This window comes from Capricornis sumatraensis, chromosome 23, assembly GCF_032405125.1.
Source record: "Capricornis sumatraensis isolate serow.1 chromosome 23, serow.2, whole genome shotgun sequence".
Taxonomy (NCBI): Eukaryota; Metazoa; Chordata; class Mammalia; order Artiodactyla; family Bovidae; genus Capricornis; species Capricornis sumatraensis.
The window spans coordinates 19,814,110-19,833,156 of record NC_091091.1 but is presented as its reverse complement, the minus strand read 5'-3'; the positions used below and the strand labels follow the sequence as shown (position 1 = coordinate 19,833,156).

Sequence of the window (19,047 nt, the reverse complement as noted above, 5' to 3'; positions counted from 1 at the left end):
CACTGAGGAGAACTCTTGTTCATCCGACAAGGCCCTGCTTAAATGTCCCTTCTCTGAAAGCCTTCCCTGACTCCTCATCTCTGAGTTTCAGGAGGGCAGAGAGTAGTGTTTGACATGTTTACTTCTTTGTCCCAGCACCTGGCCTGATCATTGGCCTGAAGCAAATATTCCAAAAATGTTTGTTGACTCAATGTACAAATCATGCGCCTCCTAGAGGTGGAGCTTGCTGTGTGGTTTGGGCAAGTCTCTTAAACTCTCTAGGTCCTATTCCTTATTTCTGGAGTCAGGAGGTTGAACCAAACATCCTATACCTCCTCCAGCTTGCATAGTCTAGCCCTTAAGGACCCCCCTTTCTACATGCGTATGCTTAGTCACTCAATTGTGTCCAAGTCTTTGTGGCCCCATGGACTGAAGGCTGCCAGGCTCCTCTGTCTATGGGATTCTCCAGGCAAGAAGCCATTCCTCTCTCCAGGGGATCTTCCCAGCCCAGGAACTGAACCCACATCTTTTGCATCTCCTGCAGTGGCAGACGGATGCTTTACCACCAGTGCCATCTGGGAAGCCCCTTCCTCCATAGGAGACTACATCAAAAGCAGCTCTTTATTGAGCACTTGCCATGTGGTAGGCTCATGATAAGCCCTTTATGAGTGTTTTATTCAACACTCACAGCAACACTGGGAGGTAAGGATTACTACCCTTACCTTACAGATGAGGAGACTGAGATTCAGGAAAACTAAACTTACAGCTAAGGAATGCTGGGTTTGAGCCAGATGGACTAATCTCAGAGCCCAGACTCAATCTGTGCCACCACACACACACACAGCCCAACACCCCAACACACACACACACACACACACACACACACACACACACACACACACACACATTTGGAAGGGCCCAGGCCGTCCTTTGTCTCTGCCAGCAGAAGTGGCCTGAGGTCAGAGGTGGTGATCATTGTCATGTTTCCTTGTTCCCCAGGTGCCTTGACTCCAGCTGCCCTTGAAGTCACCACAATGTGGTTCCTACCAGCCGCCCTCCCCCTGCTCCCATTGCTCCTGCTGCTGGGCCAGGCTCCTCCCAGCAGGTCACAGTCACTCGGCACCATGAAGCTACGGCTGGTGGGTCCCGGCAGCAGGCCAGAGGAGGGCCGCCTGGAGGTGCTGCACCAGGGTCAGTGGGGCACCGTGTGTGATGACGACTTCGCGCTTCAGGAGGCCACGGTGGCCTGCCACCAGCTAGGCTTTGAGGGTGCCTTGACCTGGGCCCACAGCGCCAAGTATGGCTCAGGGGAGGGTGAGTAACTGGTGCTGCCCTGAAGAATGACAGGGGGATGGCAATGGGCTTCTCTCAGGGGTGGGCTCCTTGAGACTCCAACAGAACAGATGAGACCCCCACTTATCCTTGAATACCCAGCTCAAATGACCTGTCCTACCCTTGCATTCTCATTTGCAATGAGGCCATCACCATTGCCACCATCACCACCACTCAACTCTAAGTTCTTTGAACATAGCAATTACATACAATGCATGTGTGCCTGCACTCATTTCAGTCATGTTTATTGAGCACTTACCACATGGTAGACTCATGATAAAATGTGTGCAGTCATTTCAGTCATGTCCGACTGTTCATGACCCTATGGACTGTAGCCCCCCAGGCTCCTCTATCCATGGGGATTCTCCAGGTAAGAGTACTGAAGTGGGTTGCTATGCCCTCCTCCAGGGGATCTTCCCGACCCAGGGATGGAGCCCACGTCTCCTGCGTTGCTTGCATTACAAGCAGATTCTTTACTGCTGAGCCACCAAGGAAGCCTACCACACACAACAGGTGCTCAGCAAATGCTGATGAGTGAATGACTAGACGGATGAATGAGGGAACAGATAGACCTAATTGCTAGACCTACCTGGCATTTTCCGAAAGCAGATCCGTTGGGATCTGATTCTGAGAGGAGGCAGTAGGCAGGGTTGTAGATACCAAGCTCCCAGGAGAACCAACTGCTTTCTCCCACCCCCATTTCCCACTCAGATTTTGGGACAGGAAAGTGGGGTCCTATCCAGGAGGCAGAGACCATGACTTACCTCTCTGTGCCTGTCCCCAAGCATCACTCATCCTCCCCCCACAGGACCTATCTGGCTGGACAATGTGCACTGTGTGGGCACAGAGAGCTCCCTGGACCAGTGCAGTTCTAACGGCTGGGGTGTCAGTGACTGTACTCACTCAGAGGACGTCGGGGTGGTATGCCATCCCCAGCGCCAGCGTGGCTACGTTTCTGAGAGGGTCTCCAATGCCCTTGGGCCCCAGGTGAGGAGGCTGTTCGGGCCCTTGCCTGAGCTGAGGGGGTGCTCAGGGAATGGAGGGCCTCCGGGTGATGAGCCGGGAGGAGGAGGGAGAGGAAAGGGAGCAGGGGGCGGGCGGGGAAGTGCCCCGGGGGCCCCGACACCTGCTTGTGGCTTGGAGCAGGTGCACGGACAGGGCCCCAGCCTGAGGCAGACGGGCAGGGACTCGAGGCTGGGCCTGCCGGGAATCACTGAAGCTGCTCCCCATGAGAGGGTAGGGGGTTGCCTCACCCACAAGGCCCGGCCACAATTGCTGTGTCTTCCGGGCACAAACAAACCGGAGCTAAAAACAGCTCAAGCCAAACAACAGGGGCAGGCAGGGCAGGTCTCTGACTCTTACCCTCTGCTGCCGGGCAGACTCAGCTTGAGGACAGCTGGTCCAGGCCCACTGACTGGGGCGGCCATGGCAGGCAGCTCCGCACTGGTCTAAGTCATTCAGGGCCAGAGTCGGGGCTCAAGGGCCAAAGGATCCTGCTGTGGTCTCAAGCAGCCGGTCGGTGTCCCTCCTCCACCCTCCCCAGGGTGCCATGAAGAAGGTCCCCCTGTGCCCGATGGAAGCCTCCCAAACTCCAGAGGCTCCCATCCTGAGCCCAGGGAGGGTGTGGATCTGCTTGGTCCTCTCTGGGGTTCAGGAAAGGACCCTAAACAAACCGAGCTTCTGTCTCATACTCACTGTGTGGCCCTCGGCCCCTGCCTCCCCATCTCTGAGCCTCCGTTTCCAGCCCGTCCAATGAGGGTGCTGGGTGGCATGATCTCTAAGTGCTCCGAGCCCCAGCTTTCCCATGTGAAGACCTGCAGCAGGCTCAGCAGAGGCAGGACTCCTGGGGCCCATGGAGACTACACATCCCGCAGGACCGGCGGCTGGAGGAGGTGCGGCTCAAGCCCATCCTGCCCACCGCCAAGCGGCAGAGCCCGGTGACCGAGGGAGCCGTGGAGGTGAAGTACGAGGGCCACTGGCGGCAGGTGTGTGACCAGGGCTGGACCAGGAACAACAGCAGGGTGGTGTGTGGCATGCTGGGCTTCCCCAGCGAGGCACCTGTCGACAGCCACCACTACAGGTAGGAAGGCACCACTACAGGCAGGAGGGCTGTGCAGGAGGCGGGGTTGTGGGGCAGTGGCTGAGTGTGTGTGCACACGCATGCACATGCATGTGTGCGCCTGTGTGTGTGCACATGTATGTACGTGTGTGTGTGTACATGCATGTATGCATGTGTGTGTTTGTGTCTGTGTGCATATGTTTGGGACCTTGCAGACCGCAGGGAGAGTGGCAGGAGCGATGTCTATAGGAGGAGATTCAGTGGGTGTTGGGATTGGGAGGGAAAGAGGCCCAACCAAGGAATGTCCCTGGATTTCTGGGGTTATAGATCTCTCAATAATTAAGAGTAAAGATGAATTTTCAGACCCTGGGAAACTCCTAGAAAAAGTCAGAAAATAAACATCGTACTTGCCAATCAGATAGAAAGAATTGACTGTAGCACAGAATACTCACAAAATGAAATGTAAATAAATGTAAAACTGTGTTCCTGATTAGAAAATTAGACCTGAGTAATGGCACCCCACTCCAGTACTCTTGCCTGGAAAATCCCATGGACAGAGGAACCTGATAGGCTGCAGTCCATGGGGTCGCGAAGAGTCAGACACGACTGAGCGACTTCACTTTCACTTTTCACTCTGATGCACTGGAGAAGGAAATGGCAACCCACTCCAGTGTTCTTGCCTGGAGACTCCCAGGGACGGGGGAGCCTGGTGGGCTGCCATCTATGGGGTCGCACAGAGTCAGACACGACTGAAGTGACTTAGCAGCAGTAAAGATACGGTTCTGCCCACAAGGACAGATGGTGTGGGTTCCGGTCTAAGCTTTGCTGATAACAGGCTTGAGGTCCTTGGTAGGGCATCCAGGCCTCAGTCATCCAATCCACAGGGAATTCTCTGAACCCTGACCCAGCGAATTTCCTCGACCAGAATCTAAGCCAGGTTCTGATTGGGCTGCGTGTAAGCCAGGCATGGGGTGGGGAGGCATTTGGGAGAGGATACTTAAAAATATTCTGTCAGAAACGTGACAGAACTGTCACAAGATTGCATCAGCCTGTAAATGATTAGCAGTCAGGGTTCTACCCGTTCTGATCAGTGAGCGCTTCATATGTTTCTCATCAGGGGATAAATCTCCCATAGGACGTGAGTCATCCACCCTTACCCGTCCCCAATCAGCCATTCTACTCTGTGTCTGGCTTAGCTGACCCTGATTTCCAAGACCAGCCACGTGGCTCTATCCTTGGGCATGACTGGGGTCTGCGTCCCTGACTCCCTGCTGCCTGGTAATTGCACATCTGGGCCTGGCTGACTTGCCTACCACCCATGAGGAAGGCAGCCCTGATTACAGCCTCAGTATCTCTGGGTGGGCAGCCCCCAGCAGAAAGGCCTTCAACTTCCACCTGTCCCCAGAGGACTTTTGCCTGGGCCCCTTATCATGGGGTTGCTCCCTAAAGGCTGCCCTTCAAAGAGACTGGGGAAATGGCAAGCATGGAGCTTCCTGCCCTAGACAGCCCAGCTCAGAGAGGACCCGACTTTGGGTTTAGTCAAGGGACCTTGCTGGGCCCTGCTTTCCCTCGCTGGGAAGTGGAGATGGTCTTTATCTGTGGAGCGGCCACCCTCTCTGCTCCCTCTGTGGAGCAGACTGTGGCGAAGCTCAGCATTGAAATAAGATTTGTGAACAAGTGCACCAACTGTGAAGTCTAGTGCAGAGTCAAGCACAGCTCTGAGGAGCCAGGGTGACAGGGCGGGGACTTCTGCACCCACTCCACTCCCCACCTGTTTGCTCCCCTCCAGGAAAGTCTGGGATTCGAAGATGAAGGACCCCAACTCTAGGTAAGGAGTAGTGCCCTCACGGGAGGATGCAAACGAGGTGGCGTGAAGGGCCTCCTTCCTCTCCCTTCCCTTCTCCAGGCCCTGCTCCCCTCCCCAGTGCCTTGCCTCCCCGAGTCCTGAGCACCCCTTCTCCACCCTCAGTCTCACTTGTCTTCCAGACTGAAGAGCCTAACAAAGAAGAATTCCTTCTGGATCCACCGTGTCAACTGCCTGGGCACAGAGCCCCACATGGCCAACTGCCAGGTGCAGGTGGCGCCAGCCCAGGGCAAGCTGCGGCCGGCCTGCCCGGGTGGCATGCATGCTGTGGTCAGCTGTGTGGCAGGGCCCCACTTCCGTCCTCCAAAGGCGAAGCCAGGGCGCAAGGAGTCCAGGGCAGAGGTGGGTCCCCAGGGCCCTGCCCGCAGGCCTGGAGGCCCAGGCCCCACTCACAGGACCCTGCTCTGTGGGGAGGGACTGACTGGTGGGAGGGGACTCTCCAGGAGAGTCAGGGGAGGAGGGGGGCGAACCTCCCATCAAGAGGACATTGGTTCAGACCAGGAGGAGAGCAAGTCCCAGAATGGTTGAACTTTGGGATTTATTTAAAAGGGCCCATTTATAACCCTACCATAAATGGAAAGCTGACATCACTGGCCAGGAATAGAAGGTAACCATAAAAACTGTAATTACACTGTAGCTGCATCCCATTGAGAGCCGAAGGTATTGAGCCCGAGCCTGGCCCTCGTTATAAAAAGCAAAGAGCAAGTGCTAGGGAGGCATTGCAGGCCGACGTCTCCACCTGAGAGGGTCTCCTCACAGTGTAGGAAGGGATGGGAGAGACTTAACCGAAATGACTTCCCCACCATGCGTTTCATTAGCACCACGTCCCCGCAGGTCTCTAAAATCATTCCACAGATCTGCTGGGGGAGCGTTGCTCTAGGTTCAGCCCCGAAGGACAAAGCAGCAGTGAGGCTGGATGAGAGGAAGGGACTTGCCTAGTGATTAGGTGGCAGGTTGTGAAGCCCAGGAACCCCAACTCCTGAGGCTCTTTTGTTGCGGCTGGAATTTGTTATTACATTTATTGTTAGCGTTATTACATAACAATTTATGAATTTGCTATTACTATTATTATTGTGGTGGTTCTCTGTTACTGGGGAAGGGGGAGAGGACTGAGGAAAATGACTTATTCGAGGCAATAGCTGCAGGAGCCAGAGATGAGACTAGAACTCCAGTCCTTGGCTCTGCCTGAATTGAGGGGCTGCAGCCTCTATGCCTGCCTCCTCCTCACCCTCCCTGAAGCCAGGCGTTCTCCCAGCAGGAGATGAAGGTGCGCCTCCGCTCGGGGGCCCAGGTGGGCGAGGGCCGGGTGGAGGTGCTCGTGAACCGCCAGTGGGGCACCGTCTGTGACCACGGGTGGAACCTCATCTCCGCCAGCGTCGTGTGCCGCCAACTCGGCTTCGGCTCTGCTCGGGAGGCCCTCTTTGGGGCCCAGCTGGGCCAGGGTGAGTGAGGACGCCTGGGGTGGGGTGGGAGAGCCTGGGTGTGCTGCTGGTCTGGTGGTCCCAGGGTGCTGGGGCCCAGGGCAGCTGCCGTAGGGGTGAGGCTGCCAAGGTGGAGCCTCACACGGCCTTTCTCCCCACTCCCCGCTGTAGCGCTGGGGCCCATCCACCTGAGTGAAGTACGCTGCAGGGGATATGAGCGGACCCTCGGCGATTGCCCTTCCCTGGAAGGGTCCCAGAATGGTTGCCAGCACGACAATGATGCTGCCGTGAGATGCAACGTCCCTAACATGGGCTTCCGGGACCAGGTGAGCCCAGGGCTGGGCAGCCCTGAGATAGCCCCAGACACTGCATGCAGCCAGTGGGGAGGGTTTGTGACAGGCAGCTAGAGCTCTGGGCCCCAGTGCCTGCCTGGAGCCAGCCTGGACCGCCCTCTCCTCTGTGAGTCTACCCTGGCCTGGCCTGCTTCCCCTCAGGGCCAGGCTTTGGCCTTCAGAGACGGCAGAGGCTCAAGGGGACTGACTTCAGGCAGATGGGCTTGCCTGCCCCACCCGCTCAGGTCGCCCGTGAAGTTGAGAGAGAAGCGGCCCATGGGCAGAGGGCCGCAGGGTGTCGGCACCAGGGAGTGGTCAGAATTCAAGCATCATGCTGACGTGGATTGCGGGCGGGCAAGTCTCTTGTCTCTGACCTTGTTCTCTTCTGTAAAATGGGGTCAGCTGTCCCGGAGGGTCACTGAATGTGACGATAGATATGAAAGCACTTGGCAACTGGTGAGTCATCATCAATGGCAGGATTTCAGGTAGATGGAAGGCAAGGCCTGGGTGCAGGCACTCTGAGTCAACTTTCTCAAGCGGCAGGGACTTTAGGGACTACCCAATAAAATGTCCTCACTTTACAGAGGAGAGCAACCCAGAGAAGGGGCGTGTCGTGTCCAGGGCTGCGTGGTGAGCTGGCCTGGACAGGTCTCCCAGCCAGCAGCCCCACGCTCTCCCCCTCCTAAACTGGCCCTGCTCCTCACACACCCCTGACCATTGCAGGTGCGCTTGGCTGGTGGGCGCAGCCCCGAGGAGGGGGTGGTGGAGGTGCAGGTGGAGGTGAACGGCGTCCAGCGCTGGGGGGCCGTGTGCAGCGACCACTGGGGCCTCAGCGAAGCCATGGTGGCCTGTCGACAGCTTGGCCTGGGCTTTGCCAGCCATGCCATCAAGGTAGGTCTCTGCCATGCTAAAGCTGCCGACCCTTCATTCATTCATTCAACAATTAGTTATGAGTGGAACTATGCACCAGGGAATGCTGGGTGCTGGCGACTGTGGTGAACCAGACACAGTTCCTGCCTCATGGAGCGGTCCGTCGCCACGGTCACGGGAGGGAGGCGGTTCTTCCTAAAATGTTCACACAACAGGCACACAGCTGTATCTGCAGGAGAGATGAGCAGACGTAAGCCAGATGAGGTGGGAGAGGAGTAAACAGCCCATGTGAAGACCTTGTGGCCAGAGGACACCTGACTTGGTGGAGGAAATCAGGGGTGGAGTGCGGCTTCTAGAGTGATCGATCGGTGTGCAGTGCGAGGGTAGAGGAGGAGGCAGGAGCAAGACCATTCAAAGCCCGCAAGGCAGATTTTTTTTTTTTTTTAAAAGATTTCTTCCTTGCTATTTGGCAAACTGTTGGGGTAGGGATTACTGTGAATACAGAGGAACACACTATTGCAGGTGCCCAGCTGAGAATGTTGCTGGCTTGGACGGGGCTAGCGGCAGTCCTGGGGGAGACAGGTGGATAGGTTCAGAAGATATCAAGGAAATGAAATCAAGAGGCCTGGGGCAAGGCTGCTATGGGGAAACTGCTTCAGCTTCACCCTCAGTGGCCTGCCTGGCAGTACTGGGCACCCTTCACCCTGGAGAACTGGGCTCGACCCTGAGCACAACCGGCCATGTAGGGCTGGATGAAGAACAGCTAGGGAAATGGGACAGGTCTGAGTGGACAGGAAGGGACCAAGACCATCGTCTTCAAACAGCTGAGGGCTGCAGTCAGGGAGCGTGATGGGAACAAGGCCAGTGGTGGAAGCCACAGCAGTGGATTTTGCCCTCATACTTGGAGGACGTGTCTAATACCAGAGGGGTCCAAAGTGGCATCACTAAAGATTGTCAGGCCGAGGCTGGGCACAGCTGGGTGAGGGCCGTTGGCCGGGGTCCAAGCCTCAGATGGAGTCAGGTGACTCTAAGAGCATGTCTCAGCCCTGACTGGGGGATGCTGGCTGTTTCCTTAGGACACCTGGTACTGGCAGGGGACGCCGGGAGCCACAGAAGTGGTCATGAGTGGGGTGCATTGCTCAGGCGCAGAGCTGGCCCTGCAGCAGTGTCAGAGGCATGGGCCAGTGCACTGCTCCCACGGCACGGGGCGCTTCTCGGCCGGAGTCTCCTGCACGGACAGTGAGTAACGGGAGGGGCCAGTGGGATGGGTGGACGTGGCTCCTCTGGGTTGCCAAGCCTGCAACTCCCATCCTCAGGGAGGGCCCTGAGAGCTGGTTCCAGCTCCCAGGCCCCAGGGTTGGGAGTGGAGGGAGGGCTGGATGTGGAGCACCAGCTCTGTCATTGCCACGTGTGGCCAGGTCACCTGCCACGTGGGGAAACAAGCTCCGCCCCGCTCATGGAGTTAATGTAAGAATTAAGACAGTACCTGACAATGTGAGGATACACAACAGTGTTTTCCAGTGTTTGTGTCATGACCAGTAGTTTAAAAACAACAGCAGCAACATGTTGCATTTAGTAAGGATGGTAGTTTTCTCTTGATATTATGTCTGTGTGTCACAAAATAGGGCTTCCCAGGTGGCTCAGTGGTAAAGAATCCACCTTCCAGTACAGTAGATGTGGGAGACTCGAGTCCAGCCCCTGGGCCAGGAAGATCCAGCGAGGGTCTTTCTTCCTAGAGAAGGGCACGGCAACTCGCTCCAGTATTTTTGCCTGGGAAATCCCATGGACAGAGGAGCCTGGCGGCCTACAGCCAGCGGTTTCAAAGAGTCAGATACAACTGAGCGACTAAGCACGCATGCACATCCCAACAGAAAATATTAATATATTTCTTACTGTAGTTTGTAGTAAGAAGAGTTTGAACGCTGTTGTAGAGGGCATAGAAATGTGAGGACACATGGGCCTTATGGTGAGCTGTGGGATTTACCCAAAAGGCTTTACTGTAGGTCAAGACTGTTTTGAGGCATCCATCTGCCCCACACTCCCAGATTCTTATGGTAGCAGCCTTTGTTTGACATATGCCAACCAGGTCTGGGCCAAGAACTATATCCAGTCCAGAGGCTGCAGGCTGCCACTGACCCAAGTGGCTGCATGACCTTCTTCCAAGCCAGGCTGCAATGCCAAGATATCCTTCAGCTCCATCAGCAAGCTTAGGGCTTTCACTCTAATCAGCGCCCATTGGAAGAGCACCAGCCTTCACAGCATATCCTCCCCTGCAGGGTGTTGGGGTTTCTGAGTGGGCCTCCAGCCACAGCGCCCAGCATACTGGGGGCCGGCTCCCCACCCTCTCCCCTCCTGGGACCCTGTGGCCCTCGATGGAGGGGCAGCTTTCCTCCTGAATTCATTTGATACTTCACAACGGCTGAGCACAAGCAGCCAACCCACCATCCCTGTGGTCGTCCCCATTTCTCCTCTGTGATTTTTCTCATTTCTTTCTTGCCTTTATTGTCTCTTCTTCTCTCTGAAAGAACTCCTTTCCCTCAGAAATTCTAGGGTGTGCCCATGGGCATACCCTTGTCCGTCTCCAAAATATACCTCGGCATTCCAAGAACATTTAGTGATAGTAGAGATATCATCCAGCAAACCAGCTCCCACCCTGATGCCCATTCACTGAAAATAAACCCGTGTTCCCGTCTCACCATTGTCAGCGATGGCTCTGCCCCAAATCTAAACTGTAACCCAGTTTTTGCATGAACGAGCATTGAGAATTGGCAGTTTTCTCTCTCGATGTTACAAGGCAAAAGCTGTGGATCTCCACATCTCTGCCCTGGCACACAAGGGACCACAGTGATGGCACAGTGGCCCCGAGGAGGCTAAGAGCCCCTGTGGCAGGAAGGGAACCACAGAGGCACTGAGCAGCCTGTGGAGAAGCAGGCTCCAGCACAGTGGACGCCATGCACCCGGGCACGCAGTGTCCCGGGGTGAACACCCACGGTGCCCATAAGGGTAGAAGAGGACGCCACGCACCCGGGCACACAGTGTCCCGGGGTGAACACCCACGGTGCCCATCAAGGTAGAAGAGGACGCCACGCACCCGGGCACACAGTATCCCGGGGTGAACACCCACGGTGCCCATCAGGGTAGAAGAGGACGCCACGCACCCGGGCACGCAGTATCCCGGGGTGAACACCCACGGTGCCCATCAGGGTAGAAGAGGAGCCCTGGAGGAAGTACGGTCTCAGACAATGTAGCAGAATGGTCCAGAACAGCAGAGCCCAGGAGCAGGTTCAGAGATGAACTCTTGCAATCTCCAGCCCTCTCCCTCTCACGTTGCAAGAACTAAGGCTCAGAGAAAGAGCTGAGGTGACAAGCCTGGCATCAGCAGAGCTTCTGAGAGGTTATATGAGCCAGGCTTATAGGCAAAGGTATACTCTACAAGAGCAATGCTACTTATGTCACTGCATGCTTGCCACGGGCCACCCCATGATCTCAGCACGTTACAGGTGCTGTCACACTCATTTTATTCATTATTTGCATCTTACACATGAGGAAAATGATAGACGAAAGGATAAGCCATTCCCCTTAGTGGTGTAGACAGAAATTAAGCCAAGACAGGAACCCAGGTAGTCTAGCTATGAAGCCAGCAAGCTCCACTGTGATGCTAGCAGCCTCCCAGCTTAAGGTGATAGATCTCTCCTGTTAGCAGAACTCACATCTCCTGACTCCTAATGCATGCTGCGTGCTAGGTTGCTTCAGTTGTACCCAACTCTTCGTGACCCCATGGACTGTAGCCCACCAGGCTTCTCTGTCTGTGAAATTTCCCAGGCAAGAGTACCATCATAGGTTGCCATTCCCTTCTCCAGGGGATCTACCCAGGGATCAAACCCAGATCTTCTGCATTGCAGACAGACACTTTACTGTCTGAGTCACCAGGGAAATCTTCTGACTCCTAAACCGCCCTACTCTCCTGGTTCCTCCAAAAGCACTCCATCTGGAGGCAAGCCTGTCCCCTGGGCCGGAGAGCAAAACTGGCTACCTCCCTCACCTTGGTGTCTCCACGGTGCCCAGGTGCCCCAGACCTCGTGATGAACGCCCAGTTGGTGCAGGAGACCGCCTACCTGGAGGACCGCCCGCTCAGCCTGCTGTACTGCGCCCATGAAGAGAACTGCCTGTCTCAGTCCGCTGACCGCATGGACTGGCCCTACGGACACCGGCGTCTGCTGCGCTTCTCCTCACAGATCCACAACCTGGGCCGGGCCGACTTCCGTCCCAAGATGGGGCGCCACAGCTGGATTTGGCACCAGTGCCACAGGTGAGCGCCTGCTCGGGCCTCAGCCCTTAGGGGGCCAAAACCAGGGTGCAGGGACCCAACCAGTCTGATCCTTCCTGGGAGGGGTGGGTGTGAGCTCAGGGAAAGAACCTTCCTTCCTAGACATGCTGCCAACCCTGCCTCCGGGAGGCAGTGAGGAATCCTGAGCATCAGCTGGCCTTTCCATTGCTCTCTCACCTTCCCTGGACATACCCATGGATTCACCTCCCCTGCGGTATCCTATGGAGTGGTCCTCACCAGCAGAGCTGGTCTCTGTTAGAAGGATATTTCTCTGGAGGCCTTAAGCCTTGTCTTTAACAGCCAGGTGAAGTGAGGACACCTAGAAACCTGGAGACCCAAAATAGCCATTCCGTCCAGGATCCTAGCTCTGCAGATAAAGCTGGTTGATTTCTGCAGCAGCAAAGCGAGGCCCCCAAGGAGGAGCAAGGAAGCGCTGCTGGCACTGGAAGGGGACAATGAGCATTCTTTCCTATCAGCAGCTTCCAGCCCGGACAGAAGGAGAGACGTTGTCTACAACAAAGGCAGAATGGAAAAGGGTGTTTTGTTTTGTTTTTCTTCACGTAGCCGTGGGTGGGGAAAGCTGAGAGGAGTGGGCAGTGACTTTGGGACTCAACTTCGCTGAGATAATAAGCATCTTTCCCTGTAGCATGGATGGAGTTGTCATTAGAACTGGACTGGCAATAACAGTAGCCACCTGGGCCCAGGCTGGCAGGGAGCAGCGCTAGTGTCCCATAGGCTCCGCAGCTCCGCTCCTGGGCTAGTCTCTGGTTGTGTCCCTTCCTTCCACCCGCAGGGCTCTGGCCTTGTCGTCAGGCAGCATCTCCTGGAGCTCTGACCCCTCCGCACCTGGCTGAGACCCTGCGGGATGGGGGCAGCCGTGTCTGGCTGCCTGGCAGGAGTGCCGGGAAGGCAGGGTCATACTAATCTTGGGTCTGGGAGGGAGAAGGGCACTGCCCTGCTATTATAACGCTCCTCTCTGGGTAATGATGGGGCCTGGTGCCTCCGTCCTCCCTGCCGGCTCCTCTCCTGCTGCTGCCGGGCTGACAGCCCTGCCTCTCCCGCAGGCACTACCACAGCATTGAGGTCTTCACCCATTACGACCTCCTCACTCTCAACGGCTCCAAGGTGGCCGAGGGGCACAAGGCCAGCTTCTGCCTAGAGGACACAAATTGCCCCACAGGTGCGTGGTTTCCTGTATTCCCCCGGCCCCTTTGGGGCCAGGACCCCTCTGTCCTGCTCAACAGCCTTAGGCGTCTGGAGACTGGGGCTTGGCAACGGTCAGCACTTGAGGCAATTCAAAAAGACAGATTTCTGGGAATTCCGTGCAGTGTGCTCTAGCTGTGCAGTGGTTAGGACCCTGCTTTCATTCCTGGGTTCAGTCCCTGGCTGGAGAACTAAGATCCTACAAGCTGTGTTGCACAGCCAAAAAACAAAGGAAGATGAATTTCTTACCTTCTCTACTTGCTCTGCATTCCCAGCAGATTGTATATTATTGTTTAGTCATGAAGTCGTGTCAGACTATTTCCATGGACTGTAGCCCACCAGCCTCCTCTGTCCATAGGATTTCCCAGGCAAGAATACTGGAGTGGGTTGCTGTTTCCTTCTCTAGGGGATCTTCTCTAGCCAGGAATCAAACTCACATCTCCTGTATTGGAAGGCAGATTCTTTACCACTGAGCCACCTGGGAAGTGCAGTGTACTGTGTACCACTTTTAAAATACTTAACTCTTTTTTTTTGGAAAATAGTTGCTGACCTATTTCACTTCCACTGATCCTTTGAGAACATGGCTTGTTTGATTCCTATTTGCATACCCACAAATCGTAGCCCTTAGAAAGGGCATGGTGAAACACCAGGTTGGATGGACAGGTGAATTAGCATAGAGGGCTGAAATCTTCCAATCACATTCCCTAGGCCAACAGGAATTTTCACTAGAGCATCCAAATAAATGATCTCTGTCACAGATGGACTTTGGTACAGTGCTGGATTCGTGGTTAGTAGGACACCTGGCTCTGATAGGCAGGATCTTTAGGAAGCTCAGGTCCCTAGTCTGACTGCAGTCAATTGGCAAGGCTGGTATGAGGATTAAATGTTGAAGGATGTGAAAGACCTAACAGGTACTTTGTCCCGAGTACCTGTTGAGAGCCTCAGTCACCATCAGTACCCTCCCTTATAGGAATGCAAAGGCGCTATGCGTGTGCCAACTTTGGGGAACAGGGAGTGACCGTTGGCTGCTGGGACACCTACCGACATGACATTGATTGCCAATGGGTGGATATCACAGACGTGGGCCCTGGGGATTATATCTTCCAGGTAAGGGGGCTTCTCCATTTCTTCCAGATGTTCTGAAAGCTCTCTGAGGTCAAATGAAGGAAGAGCTTCATAAATAGGATCTCTGACATGTCTGGCACTTGAAGGGGCTACACTGTAGGGGAAAAAAAAATCAGGATCCAGGACCTAGGTTTGAGTCCTGAGTCAAGGAACAACAGGCAAGTCAAAACTCAGTCCCCATCTGTAAAAAAAAAAAAAAGGATATTAATGCCTACTTCCTGGGGGTGATTGTAAGGATTAATGAGGAATACCAACACACTTTGCCAAGACTGCATGAAATGTAAAGGTTATCACAGAAGCCAAATTGCCTGTTTTCAGCCAATGCTTCTCTCACTCCAGGTGGTCGTGAACCCCAAGTTCGAGGTGGCAGAGTCAGATTTCTCAAACAACATGATGCGGTGCCGCTGCAAGTACGACGGGCAACGGGTCTGGCTGCACAACTGCCACACAGGTACCTGCGGGCCACTATGCGGCCAGCCCCACGCGAGCCTGGGGTGCTGGAAGACCCTCAGCATCCCTACGTGCAGTAGAGTGTGCATGTACAAGGCTGGGGATGGAACAGAGATGGGTGTCCTTTGATAGCTTCATAGAAGGTGGATTTCCAGAACAGACTTCACCCACCTCACCCACTAACTACTTCCATGACCCTCTTTATCCTAAAGGGTGTTCAGATTGAAAATGCAGTCTCCCATCTGTTCTGGAATCTTTCCTGATACTTCAAGCCGAGTCAGGATTTCCCTTTCCCAGTCTATTACTATTCCCTCTCCTTTCGTAGGATCTTAGTTGTCTCCATCCCAGGCTGGCTGCCTCACAGGCAAATACGAAAGTGCCCTAGATCTGTGCTGCTGCTTCCAGCTGTGATCCCTGCTTACATGGAGAATAGGGCTCTGCACGCTTGCAGAACTGGTAGTTTCAGACAAAGATGCAGTGATGCAGTGAGGGCAGATACACCCCAGAGTGAGGAGGTGGTTGCCCGTAAAGAAAGGTAGCGGTTCCTCTGTCTTCAACCTTTAAATGCTTGCATTTGCTGTGGGGTGTGTGCATTCACACCCTCACTTTGCACATAGGGGGAGGAGCAGACTCATTCATTTAGTCAACAAACATGGGTTAAGACCTATCTCTGTGTCGAACACTGTGCCAGGCTCTGGGAAATTAAACAGGAGTAAAATGCAGAGCTGTGTCAGGTAGGGTAAGCAAACATGCAGATGGATACCCCAGTCCTACTGAGCACCCCACACCACTGTGAACTAAGGCTGAGCAAGCAGAGTGCTTTCTGAATAGCAGCCTGGGGGCCAGTCAAGATTCCCCAGTGCTAAGTTGTTTCAGTCATGTCTGACTCTTTATAAGCCTGTGGACAATAACCTGCCAGGCTCCTCTGTCCATAGCATTCTCCAGGGAAGAATACTGGAATGAGTTGCCATTTCCTCCTCCAGGGGATCTTCCCAACCCAGGGATCAAACCCACATCTCTTTATGTCTCCTGTACTGGCAAGCAGGTTCTTCACCACTAGCTCCACCTGGGAAGCCCAAGGTTCCCCAGAGGAAGGGACATTTGTGCTGATTTCAGAGGGGAGACTGAAGTCAGAGGGGAAGATCAGGAGAAAGAGCATAGCATTTGGCCTCAGAAGGTTTCACTGGGCACCAAATCCAGTTCCACCACCTTCCAGCTTTAAGACAGTGAAAACATTTCCACGCAGAAGACTTCTCTATTGTGAAATAGGGCTATGTACCCAAAGTCCACTAGTGTTCTTTGCAGGGAGGGTTATGATGGTTCCTGCTAAGAGAATGGACTTTATCCAGTGGACTTCTGGAAACCAGAAACAAATTTCAGTCAAGGAGGCAAGAAGGTCAGATTTATGTTTTCAGAAGATAACTCTGGCAGTGGATGAAGACAGTGAGGAGTAAGGATTTGAAAGCTGTGTGACTGGAATAGATTCTGCTGCCATCAAGCAAGACAGGAACAGGAGAGGAATTAGGAGTTGGAGCCCAGAGACCTAAGGCTGCTGGCGTGGAGGCAGAGGCTCCATAACACTGGCGGCAGGCTGCACAGGGTCCAGGGGAGTGAGGAAGGAAGGAAACAGCGCAGCTCTGACCCCTCCAGGAGCCTTGCAGGAAACAGAGGGCACACTCAAGTGCAAGTATAAGATTATTTAATGAGAGGGCTATCCAGAGGTGTGAGCAGGACTAGGGAGAGGAGCATGTTGAGATATCCAGGGATAAGGAAGACTGAAATGTTGCTATCACTTTGGGCTTAAGCGGGCAAAGGCTGCCCTGGAGCCAGGTGAACACTTGTGCTGAGGAGGAAGGAGGAGCTGGTGGGGTGGAGTCGCAGGAGACCGTTGCTGCAGGACGGGGTAGGAAATGGCCCAGCCTCTCTCTCCTTCCATCCTCTAGTGTCTTGCTGCTTCCCACTGAGCTAAACCAACCAGAAGCCAGAAGAGGAGGGAGCCAGGGTGAGGCAGTCTCTAGGGGTCCGGTCTCCAGGGCTCTGAGAGAACAAAAGATAGAGAATGAATGTGGGGAGGGGGCAAGGAGAGTGACCAGCACAACCCTTCCCACGCGATAGCCTCTTCTTTCCCATGTTCCTGCAGCTAGGCACCTGTTGGCATCTATTTCTCTAAAACGGGTCATTGTCCGTGCCCATGACTAACCCAATGGAAAGGCCAAGCCAGACAGGATGTATTGGTGTTTGTGAAGTTGTCAGTGAGGGGATGGGACTCTGGTGAGGTCAGCTACTTACCTGTCGTCCTTTGGTCCACAGGGGACTCATACCGAGCTAACACAGAGCTGTCCCAGGAGCAGGAGCAGCGTCTCAGGAACAACCTCATCTGAAGCCGTCACCACACGCTCCCAGCTGCTGCCCACACACCAGATACCTCAGCTTACTGGAGCCATGCCCTTCACCGAGCCCTGATGCAGAGGGAAAGGGGCTAGCACCAAGAGGCACCAGGAACCCACTCAGGAAGCCTTTAGATGGCAAGATCACCAAACCAGAATGGCACCGCTCCCTCAGGATGGCTCTGGGTCTGATCCCTGGGGGCCTCTGGTCTCTAGACTATGGCTTCCAGGCTTTGTTCAGCTGAGCTCCTCTCCTCTAAGGAGACCTGGTCTTCCCAGGATCTTGCCCCTGAGCTCCTGGTTCAGCAGGTACCAGTTCCTTAGGAATGGACTGTGGCCTGGCTCCCCATCTAAATGGTGCTTTGCAGATGTCTCAGAGGAGGGCCGAAATACACAGGAGGAGGAGTCAGCTCTCTGCTAGGAGCTCTGAGTGACACAGCTTGTGTCCAAGTCACACCTGGCAGAGAAGCTGGTGAACTGAGCCCCTTGCTTGATCTGTCCACGCTTAGAACTCAGCTGTCTTGCTCTTCAAGAGTCTGTTCTTCAGTGTCCTTACCTTTATCCTCCTGCACATATGGGCTGTTGCTAATGCCCTTGGAGGCTTAGGCCTTAGGCATCTCCTTATCTCCTGATGGGCCCAAACCACCAGTTCCTGAGTGCTTGAGACAGGGCAGGATTCACAGAAGTGGCCAGATACAGCCTTCCTGCAGAGCAGCAAGAGAAGGCCCAAAAGAAAGATGGCTGGGGCAATGTAGACCCCAGCTGCTGCCAGGGTCTCTGCCAGGGAAAAATACTTGTCATAAATCCAGCAGGCGAGATCACTGTGCATCTCAGGCCTGGCCTAAATGTCAAGTCCCCCAGATTTCTGGAGTGAACTTTCCATTGAATAAATTTTTGAAGTGGAAAGAACATCTGTCAAACAGGCCACTCATCTCTGCAGGAAAAAGAAGACAGGTCTAGTAGAGTGAAGGCTAGACTATGGAGAAGTCAGAAGGGGGAAGATTTAATTTAGTTAAGGATTAAACCTAGGAAAGGCCTCCATCTCTGCTCGATGTGGCTGTGATATGCTCTTGCTCAGGTGAGGTTAAGATCTATGATCTTCTTGGACGTGATTCTTAATCCTGTCTCCACTTGGACACACTTGAGAGATGATCTTCACAGGTCTGACGCCCTCATGCCAATAAAGGTTGCTCACTATGGACTGCTACAAAGCAAGGCTGGCTGTGATTCTTGGCAGTTCCCAGCACACGAACTCTACCCCTTTTCATTCCCAGTGACCTGGTTTCTTAAGATGTGTGGGGCGCACGTGCTACTGACGCATCCCCTGGAGGAGGGCATGGCAACCCACCCCAGCATTCTTGCCTGGAGAGTCCCACGGATAGAGAAGCCTGGAGGGCTAGCCCCTAGGGTTGCAAGGAGTCAGACATGACTGAGTGACTTAGCACGCACACACACACTGCTTCCCGATTCCCTCCCTAGGCTCCATGGTAAATCAAGGGCTGGAAAGGTTAACAGATGAGCAGTTAGGAGGGAAGAAGGAAAAAGTCCAAAGATGGTAAACTTCTACAACCAAGGCTGCAAGGCTGAAGTGAATGGTGGTAGATGGGGCAGAGTTACCATAGTGCTCCCAACCCCACACAGAGCTGCCCCTCCTCAGGGAGTGGAAAGGGATATCGGCCCTGGGGTATCCTCTGTGAA

At 54.4% G+C, this 19,047-nt stretch overlaps 1 protein-coding gene across 1 annotated transcript; it reads left to right on the top strand.

Annotated features, from left to right (window-relative positions):
• The first annotated feature begins 1,013 nt into the window (after positions 1–1,013).
• Positions 1,014–18,374, top strand: LOXL4 (lysyl oxidase like 4). The gene is made up of 14 exons (XM_068961523.1): positions 1,014–1,293; positions 2,120–2,298; positions 3,186–3,391; positions 5,160–5,198; positions 5,357–5,576; positions 6,493–6,676; positions 6,827–6,981; positions 7,711–7,878; positions 8,934–9,096; positions 11,923–12,166; positions 13,249–13,364; positions 14,358–14,494; positions 14,852–14,963; positions 17,273–18,374. Exons 1-14 carry the CDS (start codon positions 1,014–1,016, stop codon positions 17,341–17,343), a joined length of 2,274 nt encoding a protein of 757 aa, XP_068817624.1. The 3' UTR covers positions 17,344–18,374.
• The last annotated feature ends 673 nt before the right edge of the window (positions 18,375–19,047 follow it).